The 23,136-nt window shown below is 37.9% G+C and overlaps 1 protein-coding gene across 3 annotated transcripts in view; it reads left to right on the top strand.

Annotated features, from left to right (window-relative positions):
* Window positions 1–2,813: 2,813 nt before the first annotated feature.
* AFG1L (AFG1 like ATPase) overlaps window positions 2,814–23,136 on the top strand; it is a 73,689-nt gene continuing 53,366 nt past the window's right edge. The window contains exons 1-5 of one of the 3 annotated variants that reach the window (XM_050314844.1): window positions 2,814–2,914; window positions 10,590–10,813; window positions 19,467–19,518; window positions 20,135–20,236; window positions 21,528–21,658. In XM_050314844.1, the coding sequence (XP_050170801.1) occupies window positions 2,827–2,914; window positions 10,590–10,813; window positions 19,467–19,518; window positions 20,135–20,236; window positions 21,528–21,658 (597 nt within the window). In that variant the 5' untranslated portion in view covers window positions 2,814–2,826. Of the gene's footprint in view, window positions 2,915–5,150; window positions 5,182–10,589; window positions 10,814–19,466; window positions 19,519–20,134; window positions 20,237–21,527; window positions 21,659–23,136 lie in introns of those variants that run through there. The other 2 variants (XM_050314845.1, XM_050314846.1) reach the window with 2 other exon arrangements.

The following is a 23,136-nucleotide window of genomic DNA, read 5'->3' as shown; positions in this document are numbered from 1 at the left end:
AAATCAGATGTTTTTGCTGAAGATTATACTGTCATTTTCTCCAATTATTCTTGACATTTCACCCATTCATATTGTGATCTGAGTTAATAATGGAAGAAAACCCAGCTCTTGTTGCCTTGTTTATTCTTTGTTCTCAAGGAGATAAGCTGTTTATAAAGATAACTTATTTGTTATTTAAATCACTTTTACTGAAGTTGTTTGTTTCCTTGTTTGAGTTTCTAAATATATTGCAACAATTGTGATGCATCTCTGAGACGTCTATTCAATGCACTATGATTTGTACTGGAATTCATTCCTAAATGGGCACAGGTGTTGATAGCTATAATATGCTAGAATGAGTCAAAACCAATAAATGGCCAATAAAGGAAAGATGAAAGAAAATGCACTGAAAACAGCTCTTTTAAGATGTGATTAAAAAGCACTTTAGTTCACTCCTTAATTAGGTGTATTGCGCTGAAGATGTGTCTGCAGCAACTACGTAATTTAAAACAGCTGAACATATTAGAGCATAACTTCAATCACTGTTAATATTTTCAAGATCCTAAACATTATTTTTAGAATTAGCAATACTATTCAGGATATAATCAACTTTTGTTTGCAAGCTATTCTAATAGTGCCCTAAAGCAACATTTTCCAATACATTTGTAAAAAAAAAAGTTAATTGGCAGCCTAGGAAAATTACTTGCTTGCCTTCTCACGTTGCACAGAAATTTAATGATAGAATAAGACATAGGAATTGTGACGTTGCAAAACTAAAAGTCATTTTAAGCATTTCCTTTGTGCTTCTATAAGGAGCAGACATTTTATCTATTTCTTGCACAATGCACCCTGCAGGCAACATCTCCTGAAGCCCCATCCTGACCTTTGGGTGCATTTCTGACATAAACTTATACTGATAGACATAAACTGATACGGCTAATGTGCAGATAGGCTGTAACTCTGGACAGGAATATTGTCCTTAATATTTTACAAATATTTGTTGTTGGTATTTTATGGTGCATGTTTTTGAAGATAAGAACAAATAGCACAAGCTAGGACGGATCAACAAATGCAAATTCAGTTGTCACTCCTCAGTGACAGCCAAGCTGGCCTGAAAGCTGCGGCACCCGATACAGGCACAGTGCAGCATGATACAAATTATGGAAACACAGAATTGTTAGGATTGAAAGGGACCTCTGGAGATTAAATAGTCCAAGGCAGGGTCACCTAGAGCAGGTTACACAAGAATGTGTCCAGGTGGGTTTTGAATGCCTCCAGAGAGGGAGACTCCATGACTTCCCTGGGCAGCCTGTTCCAGTGCTCTGTCATCCTCAATGTAAAGAACTTCTTCCTCACGTTGAGATGGACAAGGAAGTTGTTTGGAAACTGGATTGCACAGGTAGGGCAGTAAGGTGCTATGTGCAGCTCCAGGTGGGTCTGGAAGTTGCAGTTTCTGCTGAGTGGCCAGAGCAGCACGGGGAACATAGCCCTTGGGCAGGCAGGTAGGTGGGCTCTCCAAGGGCTGTGGTGCAGCTTGGAAAGTGAAGAGAAGGGGAAGGAGCCAGGGACTGGCAAGGGTCCGCAGGGTTCTGATCGACAGCCAGGTAAACATGAGCCAGCAATGTGCCCAAGTGGCCAAGAAGGCCAATGGCATCCTGGCCTGTGTCAGGAACACTGTGGGCAGCAGGACCAGGGAAGGGATTGTTCCCTTGTACTCAGCAACTGGTGAAGCAACACCTTGAGTACTGTGTCCAGTTCTGGGCACCTCACTACAAGAAGGACGCTGAGGTGCTGGAGTGAGTCCAGAGAAGGGCAATGGAGCTGGTGAAGGGTCTGGAGCACAAGTCCTATGAGGAGTGGCTGAGGGGACTGGGATTGTTTAGCCTGCAGAAGAGGAGGCTTAGGGATGACCTCATCACACTCCACAATGCCCTGAAAGAAGGTTGTAGCAAATTGCGGGTGGGTCTCTTCTCCCAGGCAGCTAGTGATGAGAGGACATGGGGAGGTTTAGGTTGGGTATTAGGAAGAATTTCTTCATAGAGAGTGTGATTAGACATTGGAATGGGCTGCCCAGGGTGGTAGTAGAGTCACTGTCCCTGGAGGTGTTTAAGGAAAGGCTGTACATAGCACTTAGTGCTGTTCTGAAAAATAATGTACCTGTTTGTTTCTGTTATTATGAACCTCAAAAATATCCCAGAGACAGAGGAGCTAACTAAACTTTTATTCAAATAAAAGAGAGAGTTCTCTGGCCAATCCCCAGTGAGGTCTCTCAACTTAATGGAGGTCACAGCCTCTTTTATACCCTTGTCCGAAACGCAGGTCCCTCGCCGTTTCCTCCCTGGCTGAGGTACTCCGGGGTTACAGCCTTCCCGACGCCTACAATGTGTCCCCCCATTACATGATCCCCTTGTTTCTGGGCAAACTGCACCTTTCTATAACTAAACAAGAGAACGACCACTAACTTGTCACTTCCCGCCACCAAATGCAACCACACTACAAATTTTGCGAGAACACCTATTTATTCCGAACAGCTCTGTGTTTTATTTGTCACGGTGGTGTTAGGTCATAGGTTGGACTCGGTGATCTCGGCGGTCTTTTCCAAACTGACTGACTCAACCACACTACAAATTTTGTGAGAACACCTATTTATCCCGAACAGCTCTGTGTTTTATTTGTCACGGTGGTATTAGGTCATAGGTTGGACTCGGTGATCTCGGCGGTCTTTTCCAAACTGACTGACTTCGTGTCTCTGTGATCCCGGCGGGAGCGCTGACGGGCTCCTCCGGAGGGCCGCGGGACTCCATTTCCCAGCGCGCCCCGCGCCGCCGCGCCGGCCGGGCCGGGAAGATGGCGGCGCTCGTGTCGCCCTTGGCTACAGCGCGGTGCCTGCTGCGGGCTCCGCGGCGCTGCGCCCGCCTGCTCCCGGCGCTCAGAGGTCAGTGCCGCGGCCGCAGCCCGGGCGGCCACAGGCTGCCGGGGCACTGCGCGGGGAGGGCACCGAGGAGCGCGTCCCTTCCGCCCCTCCCCGCCGTGCCGCGGGTCTCCCCCCTGCAGAGGCGGCGGATCGGGACAAGGGGACAGGAGGGGGTTGGTGCCGGGCGAGGCGTGCATGGACGCGCACCGGCCCCGCCGCGGTGCCGTGACCTGCCGGTGTCCTCATGTGCCCTGTCCTGGGCCTGTCCGCCACCCAGCACCGGCGGGGCGCGCCTGCCGGTGTGGCGCCGGGAGTCGGCCCCGGTCCCCTGGGAGGGCACGCGGACGGGGCCCTGTGGCTTCCCGAGTGGATGGTGCCGCTTTCCCCCTGGGAAGCAGTGCTGCGGTGCGGTGCCTGGTTGAACGCGTCGCCCTGCGGCTGCACCGGGTGCTCGGCGAGCGCGCCCGTGGCAGCCAGCGCCGTGCCTGGGCTGCGGGGTGTCTGAGGGACTGTGTTTTCCTCCGAGTATCTTCCGATGCGTAACAACAGCCGTGCTCTAAGCCTGGCTTTAAAATTCAGTACAGTACACAGATTTATGGAGGCTTGTGAACTTGAGGCTTAGGTCAGGAGCAGAGGTCTTTTTTTGTTCGCTGAGATCTCTCCGTCCTCTGCCAGCCTGGCAAAAGTGGTGAGAATTCAAGTTGGCAACAGGTGGGTCCCAGGGTTCATAAATGTTGCGTGCACATTATGTTGCGATTGTACAATTTTTATATATCCTAAGAAAAATAGACAAGCACTGCAGTTAATAGTATGATGGTTGTATGTGTTCTGTTTGATATTGGTCTAACACCTGAAATCTCTGTAGTTTGTTTTTTATAACCAACATACTACCATTTAGAAAAAGTTGTTAGAGCAAGTTAGAGCAGTGGCTGTAGGCATGGTTTTTCAGCTTCCATGTTAAAGGAAAAGTAGTCCTTATATGTGGTGTTTGAGGACATCTGCAGGGGTGGGCAGCCATCGTAGAATTGATTTATAATCTTGATTTTGTGATCACTGGGTTACAGTCTTTTTTTTGTTTTTGTGATTTGCTTGCCACAGTTTTGTATCTTTTTGTTAATTAAAAAACTCCAAAAGTAGTAGTTGTGTAAAGTTCCAATTTCAGTGATAAACTACTTCTGTGTTTCTACTTTCATCTGTAGGTCACATGGTTAAATAGGGTGTGCATAGAAAAAATACAAGTAATCCTTTTTCAGAATAATGCCACAGGCATGTATGCAAAAAGCAGAATTCTAGTTCCAACTCATGTTTCTCTAGAAGCTTAAATGCTACTTCATACACTGCCCGAATAAATGGACTGCAGGAAGGTTTTAGACTTCAGTGATTCATCAAAGGTCATTGAAAAGTAAATAATTTTTTCGAATGACCTCCTCTCACATTCTTGTCTTTAATAATTGTAAAATATTTTGAAAAGAGCCATTGTTTGGTGTTATTATATATAAATGTATTTTCTGCTTTATAACGAGCACATGATCCCTTTCCCAAGAAGCTTACATGCCAAGTCTTTGTTCTTCTGCAGGTTTTCTCATGTACATAACTTCAGCACATGTGTATAACTTATCCAAACCCTTGTACATCATGGGCCAGTTCAGCTGAGACAGATACTGTAAAACTTGTACATGCATTTAATAAAAGATGAGATGAGAACATTATTATTGTCTACAGGTACTAGCATGCAAAAAAATTGTCTTTTCTGATCTTTTGCTACCTTTGCTCCTGTTCTCCTGCAGGAAAATAACCTTTGGAGCTACAACACTGTACCATTGCCCTTCCTCCTCACTGTGGTGTCATCTAAGAAGGAAAGATTTCGCAATAGTTCTGTTAGCAGCTTAATTTTGAGTTTAGGGAGGCCTTCGATGCTGCCATCTGTCTGTCCATTAAAGTGCCCTCTGACTTCCAAGTCTTATTTTTCTGTCATGGCAATTGTGTTCCATAGGCAGTTTTAGCAACTTTACATTAAGGGGTTCTGCGTTTGAAGCACTTTGGCTTCATAGTTACCCAAACAATGATCCTGAACTTCAGCATGGGTTGAAAACAAGACAGTTTTTAAAAGTAGCTTTCAATTACTTTTTTTTTTCCCTTTCCTCACACAAATTCCAGGGTTTGTGAAAAGCTCTCAAGGCACACTGTGTTGGCAGAGCAGTAATGAAACAGATGTGATTCCTGTACTTTGCCTTAACACTGGTTTAACAGATGCTGTTCCAACTTCTTGATTATGCTTGTCAGCAAAGGTAGCAGTAGAGTGATTTTGGCGTACTTAACTTTGGTGCTGTTGTAACCTCCATGAGTTTGGTTGAGATGCAGTTCTGAAACTACTGTTGTTTGGAAATATTTTAAAGACAAACAGTAATTAACAGTAATTAACCATTTCAGTAGAGTGTCATGGGAAATGGCTAATTCTCCATCTCTTATATCTTCAGAACATATTTTCTGCAAAATGTGTTGTAATCAAATATAATTCTTAAGCGTAGTTCAGGGATAATTAGGTAAATTGAACTTTGCTTGTACTTGGAAAGGTCAGTATTGTCTTCCAGCCTTAATCTCTGTGAATGAAAACTATTTCTGACTGTTCCAGTGAGAGAGTGATTCGAAGCATACATTCAGCTCAAAGTGATTTTTTCATCATCAGTCCCTTGAAGTGCTTTTCCAACTTTATTTCCAGAATTAGTAATACACATTTTCATGTGTATGGTGTGTGAGTGACCCTCCAGTGAGGTGAATGTTGTAATCTGAAGTATGACTTACAGTTTGCAATAAAACATTCAGTTTCGGTTGTTTGATCTTTGCTTCTTTAGCTGGGTATTGTCTATCAGTCGTGGTTTTCCTTTTTCGTCCCATACAATTCTAATAATGTGTTTAAAAGATGTGTAGTTTGAGGGCAGTGAGCGATTTTGCAGACCGAATTTTTATTCCTCTGTGGAAGTACAATACTTTGTCTTTCCCAGAAGTGAATAATCATCTTGCAATTACATGGAATGTTTTTGTGCTACTTGAAAATTCACAGTAATAAATTCAGAAGCATCAGTTTCTGCAGTAATGAAAAGATAGCAAAGATGAAATTCATGTCAGGGAAGCCCAGGTCCTTTTCTGAGGCCCTGAAATACAGGAGAGACAAGGACCTGTTAGGATTTTTGTCATAGGAATTTTCTTCTGACAGATTTTAGACCTCACAGTTCAAAACCTTACATAATGAAATTCAACTGCTTAGGGAAAAAATAAGGATTACCAGGGTGAGTGGTGTTTTTCTCAGTTACCCTTCTGTGTTCTCTCTTGGCTACTGGCAAGATCAGTTTTTTATATACCACAACCCAACTTCCATTTCAGCTTGTCTTCTTACATAAATAATAATTCTAGTGCCTGCCTCAGCTGCGACTGTTGCTTTCATAAGCCATGTCATTGAGACTGGCATGCCTTTTTCTGTCATCTCAGACATCAGTTCTAAGTGGCAGTAGAAAAACTCAACAACATACATCAGTTTTCCAATTTGTTGCTCTTTTCCAGAGCAGAAGGTTCCTGGAGATGAAAGACATTTTTTTATATTTTTATGTGGGCACTTACCTTTGCAGTGGTAAATTAATGTCAGTTTGCTGAAGGTGTCTTAAGCTCTCCACTGTAAAGAATTTTTTTATATTTCCAGTTCTGCATTTTCTTAAGGCATTTCTACAGACGTAAGTTTTTTTGGCTTTGGTGAGTTCTCCCTCCCAGATTTCTCCAAGGCAAGGCCTTTTTTGGTTATATTACAGTAATTCTTCACTGCAGCTGTGGCAAGTAGAAAAGATGAAAAGCAAGAAAGGCAAGCAGCAAGGCAAATGCAAAAAGCTAATTTTATGTTTTGAAATAAAGCAAGATTACACTTATGTATGTTTTGGGAACAGGAACTGAATAAAAAGTTGCAACTTGGTGTCAAATCTAAAGAGCCAAGTTAAATGTGATGACATCCAACACTTTTCCTGAAGGTAGGAGAGATAGGTTATGCATAATCATAGGCTGTACACTGCTTTATGTAAGACCAGGTGGATAGTGAACTGATGTGGTGCTTTTATATAGTCGTATCTAGAATACTACATAGAGATGGAAGATGCTTTTCCTGTGTGTGACACCTAAAGATTTCCAGTAAAAGAGAGCCAATAAAAATTGAGTATCAGTTTAAATAAAGTAATGAAAATAAAATAATAAAAAATAAATAAAACCATTAATAAAAGTTGTGTAGCAGTTTATGTAGCACAAACATTAGATAATTAAACAGGAAGAGATAAATGAAAACTCATATGTTGTAATGTGGAGGAGAGGGCTGTAGGACTACAGTTAGTGTGCTGAATCATACATGATTCCTATTCTAATAGTAGTTTCCTTGATGTAAAATTATGGATGGTAATTGCCTGATATTCCTTTGCTATGTATTAAAATTTCTTAAGTTTCCTTTCTTTATCAGTCTAATATAGATGCTTAGTTGAGTGAGTGGTTTTGCAATCTGTCTCACAAAATGCAGGTTAGAATGGAAGACCCACTTTTTTTTCTGTCTCTTAGAATAGTTTATCACTTGTATAGCTGTGTTCTCTTGATACTACATGCTCTTTAGTAGTGTCTGCCTTTGTTTTGCAACTACAAGTGTGAGTTTATTGCTTAAGCAGTTCCTGGGTGTGTCCTGGTAGTCTACTGTAGTGTACCCCCACCATATTTAAATCTCAGCATTCAATATTATTTTAGGAGAACAGTGAGTAATTTGTGCCAGGACACCCTCTGTCACCACTTGGGCATACTCTCCATTTCTGTCATCTGTTAGTGACAGAATATTTTCTTCCACTCCCAGGATGGTTAGCTGTGAGGACATGTAATCTGAGACAAAACCCATGCTTCTGGGCAGTCCTACTGGCGTGCTTTGTCCATGGCCATGAAGGTCATGAGCCACAAACCCTTTCTTACCGCTACATCAGCTTTTATGTTTTTTTTCTTCCATCTTTTGGTAAGCAATAGGAACTATTGGATTTATAGGTATAATGGGGCACATTGGAGCTCTTGGAGCCATCAGCTTCTGCACATTGCAAAGGCACAGAGTTCAGAGCTACAGATCACACGACTGAGGTTGACTTTAGGTGGGAGCAGAATGGTTGAACAAGATGAAAAAAACTTTAGAGAAATCATCTGAGCAACCTGGTGTAGTGGAAGGCGTCGCCGCTGCCCGTGGCAGGATGGTTGGAATTAGATGATTTTTAAGGCCCCTTCCAACCCTTTTCACTGTCCCTCTAGAGGCAGGTCAGGCTTTGCTGACCTGTTCCTGACAGATTTTTGTCACACTTATTTTTAAAATTTACCCCCCATCAGTGAAAGTTTTATAACGGCTAGACTGTAATCTATTTCACTGCCTTAATTATGGGTGTTAAGATATCTGTATAAATATAATTTCCTTTCATTTTCTCAGTACCCTATATGCATCTGGAGATGGCTAGGTGCTTTTCTTCTCTACAAGTTTTACTCCAATTTTTGCAATAACAGACTATGAACTCAACTTTCTTTATGTGGTCTCTTTAGCTAGGGATGAGCTAATTACTTTTAATTCAAAGCAGTAACTCAGTTCCTTCAAGACAGGAGAATTTGCTGGAATTATTGACTGCAGATGTAAAGGCTGTCTTACTATGGAGAAACGAAGGTGTTACTTGCAATAAATAAACATAATTTGATCTAATTATTCAGTTTTATCCTTCTCTTTTCTAACTATATTAATTTTACATTTTTTATAACTATTTAAAACTTTCTTGTGCTTCTTATGACTTCTTTGTGGATTATTACCTGTTTAAAAAAAACAGTCCTTTAAATCACCACCTACTCTCCTATTTGGTTCATACTTCTTGTAACATATGATGTGAAAATTGAAAAGTGTGTTCTGGGGCAGACCACACCACAATAGAACATTGGGTTTTTTCACATATTTAGTTTAGTTTATTTTTACCTCTAATAGTGTCATGATATTGTCTCATTGTCAGTTTGTGATCCAGTGTAGCCCTTAGATCCTTTTTTGCACAGCTGCTCTTTAGCTGGTCATTGACTATCTCTTCAGTTATTTATTGCTTCTAAATACTATTGTCCCTGTTGAATTGCATCCTATTTGTATTAGATTATTTGTCCAGTTTGTCAGAATTGACTTACCTTCCAGGGTTGTTTGCAAACCTCTCCTGATTTTCTGTTATCTGTGTTCCCAATCCATGTACTTTATTTTGCCATATGGAAATTCATGAATCGAAATTCTGGATTGCATCCAAGATGAGATCCTGAGCCCTCTCTGAAACTGTACTACAAATATACACGTAGTTTAATTGTACTAAATATTCATTCAGTATAGTTTTTCCAACTGTTTTGCACCTGCTCAAAAGTACTTTCATTTGCAACTTACTTTCCTACTTTATAGATGAGAATGCTGTGTAACAAAAGTGTTACTGCAATAAAGATGTTTTCCTCTCCCATTAAGCATATTGCTTGATCAGAGAGGAAAACCTTTTGATCTTGTATTGTTCCTGAGGAGCTGATGTTGCCTTTTATTTGTTATGTTATCTTGTTAAGCGCTTTATTAAAAAAAAAAAAAAATCTACTTGTACTTGTTCTGGTATTTTTGAGTATTCTGAAGTTGTGTTGACTTGCCTCTGAATTTCTGGATTTACCTTTCTCTTCTTTATAAAGACAAATATTTTTTCATTTTCCTCATGGATTGGAACCTTACCTGCCTTCAGTGAGGCCTCCAAGAAAGCTGTTAGAAGCCATTGTGTTGTTGGGAAACTTACCTAAAGCATTTAGGGATAAATTTCTTCAGATGTCACAGTGTTAAAAATATGCAGTCTTTGATATGTGTTTTTCCTACACTCAAATCTATTCCCTTCACCATTGCTACAAATTGTGTTTTTCTGTATTATACTTAACCTGTTGAATGACAGTAGAAGCAAAGAAGGTATTTAACAGCTTTTCAGTGTATGCCATTGTTTCTGATCTTAATGATTTGACAAGCCTTCTTTGTAATCCTGTACATTCTTTCCTTTCGTAGTTATATCTTATATTAGGTCTAGCAATTCTGCCTTTTTTTTTTTTTTTTAAATTTCTTGTTTCCAGCAGAATTCCTGCTTGGGCTCGCCCCTGTCTCTTCTAGGCAGAAGATGATGCCAGCAGAACAGGCTATGGCATTGCAGGGCTTCACAGCTATTGCCTTGCTCAGTATGGTGTTTGACTCGCTCAACTTCCTTACAGAACTCCTGGTTTGGTCTCCTGATTGCTGACTTTTAAATACTTTCTAAAGTATTGTATAAAGGATTATCTATTCAAAGAAATGCACTTTGGAATTTTTAAATAGTTTTACATCCCAGTTTTGAAAATAGAAGGTCAAAACTTTGCTTGCAACAGCTCATTCAAATCTTACCAAGTCTCCAACTGGGCTTCTCAGTGAGTGTACTTTTTAATAATAAAAATAAATGGTAAAACATACTCCTGGAGTAAAGGTAGAACTTCAGTTAATTGAAAGTGAAGGGTAACATACGCTAGTGGTTGTATAGGTAAGTAATGTATATATGTCTTTGTGTAAACTGTTACGAATGTGTACTGTTTATAAGAAAATGCTTTTCAAAATGTCTCTGTTAATTGGCTGCTTTTATTTTTACAGCATACACAGCTCAGGCAGAGGAGAAGACAGGCCCTGGTACTCCTACAGATGCTCACGCCAGAGCCTTATTGGTTTGCAATGGACCTTTAGAACATTATGACTTTCTGATTAAGCAAGAAGAGCTGAAGAATGATGAGCAACAAAGAAGAGTTGTGCAGCACCTGCAGAAGTTGCACGAGAGCCTTAAAGGCTACAGCATTGATTCAAAAAATCTTCTCTCAAAGGTGAGGCTTATAGTGATAAAAATGGTTTTTTTGCATTTATGTTTGCTTATAAGAATGTGCTTAAAATACGTAAGTCTCTGTCATTAGCATGAATCTTGTTTTTGCAGATGGGTCTTTACAGAAACATCATTCTTCGTATTTCATAAATCCAGTGGCACTCTAGAAGTAACCAAATTAAATATTATTGAAATAATTTTGCAAGAAAATCTGATATGGTTTTAATTATGTCCACTGTCTGCCTTTCCAAAGTGTTATTTGGCTATGGGAGAGAGTGGCCTAGTCCGGGTTTTAGTTTTAAAGTACGGATATTATACTTGTGTGTTGGGTTTACATTAACTGAACACTGACGTTTTGTGTTTTAACAGAACTTTCATGAATAATTTCCACATGATACTATAGATCACATATGACTTAAAAATTTTTTTTTTCCATGTTGTTGTCTCTGGGTGAGGTGACAAAGAAGGCAGAGGTGTGATTTGTGTCCTGATTGAGTTTTGGAGGGGCATCACAGCTTCTTTTCAAAGGATTAACAAAAGTTCAGACATATCCCTGTTGCACAGGGACTTGGCAATCATAGTCCCTTAGCATTAGTAATGCTGTTAGCTGGCTGTTGCATCTCTGCAACTTTGCCCTGAAGCTCTTGACACAGTGTTTTCCAGAGTCTCTTTGACGGTATTCCATATCTTGTTCTCATGCTGTTTCTTGTGCTCTCTCTATTTCTCTTGCACCACTTTAAGTTTTATTTTTCGTCAGAAGTAACTGTCACATTTACAGTCACTGTTTGCCATCATCTGCAGTCCTTGCTGACAAAGCTCTGTGTCAGCCTTTCTCAGCATTCGTTACACAACGCTGCCTCCTCTCATGGGCGTAAATCTAAACATGTAACTCTATTGAACTTCTTACCTAATCATATACTTCCTATTACAATCCCAAATTCTCCTGTTACCTGGCACAAAGACTGTATATTTTTTTTGCTTGGCAAGCTCAGATAATGTAGCATGGGATCAGGGGAGCCAAAGCCTGCAAGGCTTAAGTGCCTTAAAATGGCACACTGTCCTCTGTCCTTTAGGTACTAAATGACAGGTTACCACTCAAAGGCTCTTGCAATGGCTATTAGCTTCAAGGTGTGGAAAAAAGTAGAGAAGAGAACAGGTGTTATACCTGTAGATGGACCTTTTAGTATATATATTAGTATAGCAGGGTGCAGAGCATTGGGACATGCTGTGATCTGCCTCTAACATCGCTTGAATGCCTGAAACTCAGATATGTAGCTGCAGATCATATATTTGCTAATTGTATGGTTGACTGAAAATGCCCTAAATATCTTCCTGCCTCGTGATGGAAGGAAGGAGACTAAACACCTAGGAAGGACCTCTTATTTTATTGAGAAGAAACCTGAATGGGAAATAATTCCATGGAGCAACAGTCAGGCACTCTGGAAGAACAAACACGCAAGTACAGGAAGCAAAGTCCTAAGGCAAGACTGTTCCTAGAGGGCAATGAGTGTGTCTTTGGAAGGTTTGTTGTGGAAGCAGCATCCTTATGGGTCCCTTTCAACCAGAGATATTCTGTGACCCAACTTAAACAGAGGGCTTGGCCATATGATCCCCTGAAAACCCTACCAACCCAAATCATTCAATGATTCTAACTCTGATGTGGGAATTGGAACCAAACTTGGTTTGGAGTATATTTTTGCCTGCTCTGGCAGATGAGTCATTTCATCACATTACTTACCTTTTTACTTCTGGGATTTCTTTAATTAATATTATTAAAAACATAAACCCAGTGTAAAAATGATAGATGTAGGTTGAAAACTGTATGTTTATGGTATTTTAAAACACTTAATGATGTTGTATGTGGGTGTGTGCCTGTAGATTCATGTTGTCTTGATGCATTTGTGGGCTAACTCTTGAGTCTAAATCAGTCTCCTGATGCAATTTGGACAAGTATCAAATGAAAAATAGAAAATTCCTCTTTGAAAAATGGTTATTTCTTATCTTTGGTATCCAGAGCAATACAGCAGCATGCCTGAATGCAAACCTCTTTTGCTTAAGTGTAAGGAGATTAAGCTGGAATCAGCTTGCCAAACTGTTCTCTAAGTGGAATCTTGCTGGCCAGAGTTTTGTATCTTGAGAATTGTTGATGTGAAAAGTTCTTGGGTTTGGAGTTTGTTTTTCTTTTTCATCTATCTGGACTTCTTTTTGATCTTTGGTGTTAGGCTCATAATCTTTTAATTTGCCTATCTCAAAATTGTCTTATTGTGCCTGGACTGTAAAAGAAGTCACTCGAAAGGGAGCCGGTTATCAGGCTTGCTCCTGTATTATTTTTGGACATACTCTCAGACTTTTATTCATTTTTATATTCTAGAAAAAAATGTTATGATGAAGGCATTAGTCTTATTGTCAAACCTGAGGATCAGTAGGCTAAAGCATTTTGATCTTTACTGGAAAACTGTTTTGGACATTCGGATACTAGGTTCTGAAAGTGCTGCCTTTGAGAACAGTTTTGAGAGCTGATTGTGTTAACTGGAGGGCCCTGAATCACTGTTAGATTAGGTGTTTTATCCTGGCTTGTAGATCAGCCATTGTGTGGGTTATTTACTGATTCTTTGGGAATCATGAATAAGGAAGAAAGTTTGTATTGCAGAGAACAAATACTAATCTTATTTTATTTAAGGAAATGTAATGCTACTTTTTCCCCTATGTAACAGAACTAATTGCAGTATAGCTGGACTGACTGACACTTTCTTAAAGGGAAAAAGTCAAATGCCATTTTATAAGTTGAGAATGTGTTTTTCATTAGTTCATTTAAAGCACTCTACTGCTTTATTTAACATTGCTTCAATTCCATGCTTTAATTTTAAACCAGCTTTTAAAAATGGTTGCATGGCTCACTGGTAGAACTAATGCCACAGTCAGTGAGAAGCAGCTGTAGAACTACTTGCTATTGGGGTAAGTGTTGTTGTAGTTTGAGGTTTTTCTTCTAGAGCTTGATATTTCTATGGAAATCTCAAGACTGATAGTCAAGGTTGAGCACTATAGTGCCATGCCATGCATCAAAACTCCAGAAAAGAAGGAGAGCAGTGAATTTTGTGTAAATCTGTTAAAGCCTGGCTTGTGTAATTAAATCAAGTCATGATTCAGGCTGAAGAAGTCACAACAGCTTTGTTTCTGTTCTGGTGTCTTTGAGGATGTTATTTGCCAGTTCAAGCAGAGCTCCTTTTGAGATAAAATGAAGCCAAGTAGAGTATGGATTAAATTCTAGTGCAGGCAAGGTTTTGCTTCAGCAAAGTTGTAATCAACATCCTTAATGAAGGTTTTCTCCAGAGTAAGTCACAACTGTGACTAGGTAGTTGCTAAAGTCATATGCTTGTCATATGTCTGCATCTGTTGAGGAGTTTCCTAAGTAAGCAAAATACCTGTTTTTCTATTATGGACTTCCAGAGTAGGGATGCCGTTGCAGATTTGGTTCAGGCTTAGAGAGTAAAACTAAGCCTTTTGTACCGAGAAGAGGTGATGGTGAGTACTGCTGTCTGGAACTGGCCTGGGTTGAATAGGATTTGTGTAGATTGTATGAGTGGAATTAGTTCACGTAACTAGTAGAAGGCATGTCCATGGAGTGCTAGTTATACAGAGCACAGGTAGATGCCATAGTTGTGAATAACTTGTTGGCACTCTCCTCTCATGAGGGCCTGGTACTTTGTAACTTTGAATATGCTAGGAAGTAAAAAATAAGCCTTATGTTTTTGTGATAGAACAGTTGGTTTCACCTTTTGTTTTGTACTTAATGGGCTTTAATAGATGTAAATGAAAAAAATGGTTGTATTTTAAATTATTTAAGGATTTAGTTTAAAAAAATCAAAGGCTTTATCAGTTATACTTAGTATCTTGTAGATTGATGTTTTGCTTTTTCAGGAGGTTTTTGGCAACTTGACTAGCCTACCTTTAGTGTGAAATCTCCTGTGTTGAGAAGAGATTTATCTACTGGCAGCTTTTTCGATATAAAAAATAGTGGTTCTTGGCATTTCAAGTGTACTCATTTTCCTGGCTGTGTCATTGAAGAGAATGTAGTTTGAGAGGCTGCATTTAAGAAAAGGGGGTGGTGAAAGAGAAGCATTTCTCAGCCTCTTCTGTAGTCTGATCTTCCTTATTTTATTGCCTGATTGCTTCTGTGATAGAATTGCAGAAGCCTCTTCCAAAATAGCAGTTATTCCAGAAATAGAAACTTTGCACCCATGACAAGAATGGTCTGCTTTGGTTTTCATTTTGTTCTTCTTTTGTCACTTTTTGTCTAAATAGTTTTATTCACTAAAATACGGTAAAAGTAGGATTAGGGAGCAAATATTTGTATCAGATACAATAGAGAAGCATTTCAGTGTTCATAGAAGGGACTTATATTACCTCACAGGCCAAAGCTTTCTGAAATGAGTAGTTTGGGGCACCAGTGTTTTTCTTCGTGGTAATAAAACTCTATTTTTTTTTTGTGATGTAGGTTTTTTTGGGGCATCATCTTAGAAGGAATCTCAGGGGAAAAACCATTAGTCTTGCTGCCAACTAAGTAGGCTTCTGTTTTTCAAAATTGTTACTCAAATTTGAGCAAGGACTTTGATCTTCAACTTGGTGAAGGCCTGGCCTTACATGTTGAGATATTTTGAGATCCTCTGAATTGAAGTTCAAGGCTATAAGAGTTTGCACAGACATTTCAGATCTCTAGCTTTTCAAAATAATACCAATTGGGACTTCTTAAGAGTTGTTGAGTTGCTGTACTAATGACTTGAAATAAGCTCAATTATAAGTGAGGTCATGTTTTGAAAAGAGGTATGAACAATAGTAAACACCATTCAAGACCTTGAAAATGTCTTCAGCTACAAGAGCAGCCAAAAAGGAGCCTGAAAGAGTGGGAGAAAGAGGCGGTTTTGTTAGCATTTAAGGGAGACTTGTCTCCTGGATTTTGCATATTTTAATTAACCACCTTAGTAGCCTAGCCATCTTAAAAGTTTTTCAAATCAGAGTGTAAATATTCCCAGGAAATGAGTTGTTTGCTTCTAGTGTTTGAGTGTGGGAGAACGTGGAAAGACGTTGCATTTTACTGAAGTTATTTAAGAAAGAATAAGAAGTTGTCAGAATGAAGGAGATGTTTGGACCAATTTAATTCCTTAGATGAGGTAGGGTATTGTATGATTGATAGTGAAGTTTAAACAAAGAAAAAAATCTGATCTGATATGATCAAAGCAAGGCTTGCTGTTTTGAAACAGAAATGTGTAAAATGGGGCTTTGAGCAATCTGGTCTAGTGGAAGGTATCGCTTTGCCCATGGCAGGGGTTTGGAACTAAGTGATCTTTAAGGTCCCTTCCAACCCAAACCATTCTGTGATTCTATGAAAACATTTTGATAACACAGAAGAGAATTCTGTAATCTAGGGATACTAAGGTTTGTATCATCTTCTGGAAGTGTAAATATTTTTAAGATATGAATGATTTTCAAATTAAAATCTGTAAGTCGACTATCTATAAAAAGAGAAGAGGCTTCTGTTCTAGCATGTCCTGATGATAATGAAACTCTGTGAAGCACTGAATTTATGCTTTCTTAAGTTATTGCAAAGAATGTTGTGGCAGTTAAGAAACTCAGAGGACTCAAGCAGTTTGACACATCTGTGGTGATGCCCTTGTTTGAAAGGGTATGGAGAGCCTTTAAAACTTATGTATAAGCATTTCAAAATTCTCCCCTTCATACTCAAATTTGGTGCATCACTTATTATCTCTGAGTTAGTATATTCTAAATATTAACTTTAAGATCCTTAAATCTTACCATTGTTCCAAAAGAAAATGTACTGTCAACAAATTGAACATTATTATACCGAGAGCCCAAATATTTGTCAGGGTAATACGGGAATGAGGAGAGAGGAGAAGCTCATCCATTTAGTTTGTCTTCCTACATTTCCTACTTCTCTCTCTTCTCTCCGTGAAATAAACTAGACTGTCCTTATTTTTGGGTAACTGGAGGATCTTTTGCGTTAGTTCTCCCTCCTCCTTTTTTCAGAGTGTGTGTTTGAATAGAAGCAAGATCAGTCTTCTCCTTTCTTTGCCCTCACATATCATTGACTTTCCTGACTGCTTACTGTGCTTTAAATTAAGAGCATTGATGAGATTTTGTCAGAAATCGTAGTTGGAAGTTGCTCTTATTCTTACACAACGTCTAGAAGATTAAATTATTAAAATAATTAAATTATTAAAATAATCTAAAAAAAGGGAAAAAATCCATTTTGTGATTATGCAGAATAACTTGAGATTGGTAGGATGTCTGAGTTTTCAGTATTAAAGATCTACTAATCAAGTTTACTTTCTAAAAATAAAATATATTTCAAGGAAAAAAAACCCAACCAAATCAACAAAACAACCCAAGAATATAAAAATAAATTCTTAGCATTATACAGTACCTGACAGGATAAGAAAGTGTTTATCCTGAAGCTGTCAATAGTGTCACTTTTGGCAGAAGTATATGTAAAATATTTCTGACAAACTTCTTTAATTGCTCAAAGAGGACAAAAAGTTTTCTGACATTTGATTTGCTTTTAGAGATGACCAACTTCAGCAGATGTGTTTGGATCTGCCACAGTACCCATTCCTTTCAGCAATTAAATATCATTCAAAAATTGCTTTCTTCACAGGGAAGCTAATTTCATTTTTTAAATCAACCAGAAATTGATTTAGACTTTTCATGGAGCCTGAGCCATTATATTTATTTCCTTTAGTCAAAACGCCTTTTTTCTGTAACATGTTTTCCAGAAATAAATATACCTAAAAAGGCAAATATTAAGATGGTTAAATATAATTAATAAAAAAATTTGCAGTGAAAAAAATGGTTTAAAATGTAGGCATTAATACTTGTTCTGGTTATATAACCTTTACAAAGACAAGTGAAGCTGTACTCTAAACAGATTTATTTTTCTAGCTTGGTGTCACTCCTTGTTAAAGTACAAATCAGATTGATACAGCCCTTCTGTGGAATAAATTGAATGTGATAATCTTTTGTATTAATAAAATGACTGTTGTTAATATCAAATTAAACCCAAAGAAATTATTATGAATGTCTTTCTTTTGGATTTTTCTTCCGTTCCTCCTTTCTTTGCTGTGTAACTTTGAGCATCGGTAGTTTTACTGAGTGCAGGCTCTTAAAAAGTACACAATGAAAAATATTCAACAGTTAAATTGTCTTGCAGTGCTTTGAAAGCACTAGCAAATAGTTTCAGCCTTATCTGTTAATGGAATGGTTTCAGAACATCTGAAACCCTGTCCAAACAGAGATTGATGATACAAATTTTTGATTACCCTATTAATACAGCTTAAATGAAATCGAAAAGGGGATCTTATGTAAGAGCCATGCTTGGATATTTTCTGAATGAACTGGTACTCCAGACTTGAGATGTTAGCCTTCTACCTTTTGGTCATGAATTTTCTTTCCTGTTCAATTAGTGTCTTGCTGCTGACTCCTCTATTTCTTTAACATGGCACTGTATTTTGAAGAAGTGCTTTAGATTCAACTTGTTTAGCAATTACCCAGCTCCAAAGGAGACCCCCGGGTTGCAATTTTAATATTCTTCTGTGTTGCCTCAGCCCACAGAGCTCTGAAAGTGGAGCCCTTTAAAATAACCAAATACTCTTTTGCAGTGTTTTTGTGGATGTCAATTGAGTTCCATGGATTTGATAGAATTTTTGTTAAGATCTCTATTTTTTTAGAAACTGTTTCTTTTTAGAGTTATACTTGGAAAGGGCTATGCACAATACTGGAGGGGGAGGGGGAGAGGACTATTTCAAATGGAAAGTTTGGTGTTATTGGAAGTTTTTCCATATGTGTTTGAGTACAATTGACACCATCAGGTGTAATAATATATGTCCTGAATAATATTAAGAAATCTAAAATGTTTAAGCAGTGCTCATTCCACATAAAAATAACTAATTTGAAAAAAAGGATAATAAAAAGCGTACTTTTGAAAATGTTTTTTATATTTTAACATATTTATACATATACACACACATGCATGTGTATATAGGTACATATTTTTACTGTGACTCCATTTATTTTAATAATGTTTAAACCAGAGATGATTCTGCATTTAAGACTCAAGGCTGAGAGAAAGAGGTCTTACAATGCTCACTGGCTTTGCAATACTGATTTTATGAATCCTATTAGTTTATATCTTTAGCAGAACTGCTCTAATAGGTATATAGTGCATATATCTGTGAATACTATAATAGTGCTTAATTTTATATCCTTTTTTCTCGGACTGTTCAAATGGCTTAATGAGGGAAAGGACTTGTTTTGATAATGATAGATTAGGAAATATTAAATCATTATATATGTGTTCTGATAAAAAGGTATGTGTGGTAGGACTGGGAATGGGGATATTTTCACAATGATCTGGAAAAAAAACCCAACCAAACCCTGCATGTGTGTTTTGCCTCTTTTATAGAAGTCACACAAATACAACATTGATTGCCTATCAATTCTGAGCTAATGATTTATTCAAGATTGCACTTTGGTAGCTAGTGGTACTTTTGTGGTTAAGTATAGCTACTTTCTTACTATACCACAGCAATATGTTTGCTTTTATTTTACCCTGTATCCATATTTATTCTTTTTCTCTTGACTTGCAGCTCCTTGCCAAAAACAAACCCCCAAAAGGTGTTTATGTCTATGGAGATGTTGGTAAGTTTCATTCAATGGAATTTTCTCTAATGCGTGTCTCTTCAAACTCTGGACTGTCTAAAAGCTTTACGTTTATGTAGCTTAATTGCTTTAATGAATTTTACAGGATTAGTTTTCTTCCACATTATGATGTTATTTAATACAATTACAGTCTGAATCCTGGAAGCTGTTTGATTGGGCCACATTACTATGTGTAGCTTTCAACGTTATCCATTCCCTAGTATTTAAAAATGCAATTTAAGAATTTGGGAAGTAATTGTGGAGGCCACCAGAGAGAATTTGTATATTCTAATTGCAATAGTGCAGCATGAAATCATACTTGCTTTCCAGAGGAAATACTAAGGATGTTTTCTGGATGTATGTGGAGCCATTTACGCAACCTTAGGATTGTCTCTGAATGGATCAAAATTTTAAAACAGAAAAATAAAAATGCAGTTGTTCCAAGTTTTTGAACAGAAAACATAGCTGTTCTTCACAGCAGTCTGGTCTTGTACTTACTCTGTGGAAGACTATAGTTGAATTAATTCAAAGCTATCAAACAATCATTGTTCTAATCAGTACTTACTGTACTTAAATTAACTACTAGTTGAGTGCTTTTTATTGTTTTTATTTGAAGGCACAGGAAAGACAATGGTGATGGACATGTTCTATTCTCACTTAGAAGTAGAAAGGAAAAAGAGAGTCCATTTTCATGGTTTCATGTTGGATGTACACCAGAGTAAGTGCAGACACAGGTATTGACAAGAATTTCATGAAATATGGTATCTATAAAAAGGTCTATCTCATTCTCATGTTTGTATTAACCACTGTAACTTTATTCAAGTATTTAAGCAAAAAAAAAAAAAAAAGTAAAAAATAGGAGAAATGTTGAAGCATTTTAGCATTGTCTGTCAGACCAGTGTAGATATTAATTGCATATTATTTCTCAAATATCTTTTCTGAAAGAGATATATATATACTTGATTGTATAGAAACTTGGGTGTGTTGTTTAGGATGAAATCCTTAACTAAACATTTTCCAGTTACCAGTTAGCTTATATGAAATCTGAAGAAGGCAATTGCTGAAATTGGAACTGGAAAGCTTAAACTCCATCTGTGTTTTGAATAAACAATAACTAAATGCCAAGGAGAATGGAAACTATTCTGGTTGAGTAACTTAGTAATACTATGAGTGATTTGGAGGAAGAAAATAAAGAAGTTCATCTTACGTTTCAGAAAATTTTCTGACAGGGTGAAAAGGCACTTTGTTTTGACAGAGATACTGTTTTAGATATTTTAAAATTTGCTTCTGTTTCTAAATTCTATGACCTTATATGACTGTGAAATTGTTAAATATTGCTGTACTTTACAAGTGTTGTGACAGCTGCATTTTTCTTGCGAGGCTTTCATCAGTGTAAACAACCTGAGTCACTTCTAGTGCTCGCTTTTCTATCATCCCTGGGTCACTCTTGAGATTTTCCATTTACGTTTTTTGTCATTTGTGCTTAATCTTAACAAAGAAAGCTTCCTACTGTGAGGTCGTTGTTTTCCAAATGTTTGTTTGTAGTCAGATGCAATACAATCCATGAGACAGTGAAGTATGGGTATAATAATCTTACCTTGTGCCAGTATCATCATCTTCACATTTTAAAGCATGACTGTGTTGCTATGTCTGCATTCTTTTAACTAAATGCATTCTAAGAATACCTTCAGAGCAAGATAAAACTGTAATTAATATAAATTTATAAAAGATAAGGTATAGGTGCATAGCATTCGAGACTTCTTTGATTTTTGTTTTCTATATTCCTAAACAAAACAAACAACAACAACAAAGATATCATAGAATCTGTGAGCTTTTAGTTGTTGCCTGGATGTGGTTGAAAACTCTTTTGCCCTCTTGAAACTAGATTAAGTTTGAAGCTTTCTTATTTTTACTAGACTGGGCTAGTTTTTATTTGGTAGCTAAATAATTTTCTTCTTCCTATCTTAGAAAAAGAAATAAGTAATATTTGTTCTTTTCTATCAACTAAGGAATACATCGCCTTAAGCAGAGCTTGCCAAAGAGAAAGGCGGGATTTATGGCTAAATCATATGACCCAATTGCACCAGTGGCAGAGGAAATAAGCAAAGAGGCTGCTCTCTTATGTTTTGATGAATTTCAGGTAAGAAGCCAAAGATTACTCCTTTGCTTCAAGAGAAACTACATTGAATTACTTTTGATCTTAAAATATGGCACTTGTTACTGCTAATGTAATATTGGAATCGCTGGCCAGTATTCAACTGTAGAAGTTGAAGAGTATAATTTCACAGTTTTGAAGATGGTGGGGGTTTGGGGTTTTTTTTCCACAGTAGGTAAGATGTAAGTTGGCAGTGTAAGTCCCCTTATAGTGCTTTGGTTTACCAATCTGTTTACTGATCCTACAAGGAGGAATTAGTTTGTCTAGAGGCTCATGAATACTTCAGGGCAGGGGCCATCATCCTGTACTGAGTCTGTCCAGTACCACCTGATACTTGCTTGGCGTGCCTGATCTTTGCTGTAGTTCATATAGTGCTACAAAATACTCTCTGTGATTAAGGATATGTAAATAACACGTTAGATTCAACTTAAATTCTTTCCTAGAGTTATTGAAGTCTTTGGCATGACTGTGCCAGATTATATCAACTAGCATTTTAAGAAACTCATTGAATTAAATGTGAGAATTAAAATAAGCTTATAAAATGATCTTTGCACAAGTTAACTTGATTGTTTCATTTTGAACAGCTTGTGAATTTTGTTTTAAGGGCACATCACAAACTTAAGTGCAAAATTGCTTTATTTATTAGTAGATAAGCTAGAGGTATTTGGCAGTTTAACCAACTGAGATTTTTTTAATTTATAGAGAAAATGCAGAGCAAGATAAGAACAGATCTGTGTTAGTTCTCAAATCACTGAGAATAAAAGAATAACCTGTTAACTGTAAATTGTCTGTCTTATGCTCATAAATTAATACATTTCTGAAATGGATGGAGCAACTCATCATATTTGCTGGCTGTTATTTTACAAGTGTGCACACCCGAGGAAAATAACTGTTTTGTGATTGGCTCCCATGAAGGGGATTTTTGTGAAGTAGTAGCAGTTCTTGTTTTAAGTTACTCTTCCATTTTTCATCTGGGGTTAGTCTTTTGATCTACGGTTTCAGAATGTGTGGGCTCATTGCAATTGTTACTGTTTGATCATTTAATTTATGCTTTATCTGTTGAATATGAATGCTGGGCTTCCAAAACCTGAATATAAAATCTAAATACAGAGGCAGTTGTATTTACGTTATGAAGAAATGGGAAGGTTTGGAGAGGGAGGCATTAACTCTCAAGACATTATATGCTCAGATGGTAGAAGGAGGCTGCACTATATATCAGTGTAAATACCTGCTTTTCTGTATAAATGCCCACTGCTTCTGTGTTCTGGTATTGCTGTGTTTCCAGACTGTCTGTCATGTTTCCACATTTTAAAGAGAGAGACTGGTATTTTTTGTTCCCAGATTGATTGCCTGCTCCCCCTGCTGACTTGCTTGAGGTACATCAGTGGCTTCAGTTGGAAAAATCACCTGGTTTTGTCAGTCCGTCACAGCTGGGAAATTAATACAAGAACTATATTTTTAAA

The sequence above is a fragment of the Myiozetetes cayanensis genome, unplaced genomic scaffold (genome assembly GCF_022539395.1).
Source record: "Myiozetetes cayanensis isolate MyiCay16 unplaced genomic scaffold, myiCay2020 scf2-11, whole genome shotgun sequence".
In the NCBI taxonomy this organism is placed as follows: domain Eukaryota; kingdom Metazoa; phylum Chordata; class Aves; order Passeriformes; family Tyrannidae; genus Myiozetetes; species Myiozetetes cayanensis.
This window is presented reverse-complemented; position numbering and strand designations above follow the sequence as displayed.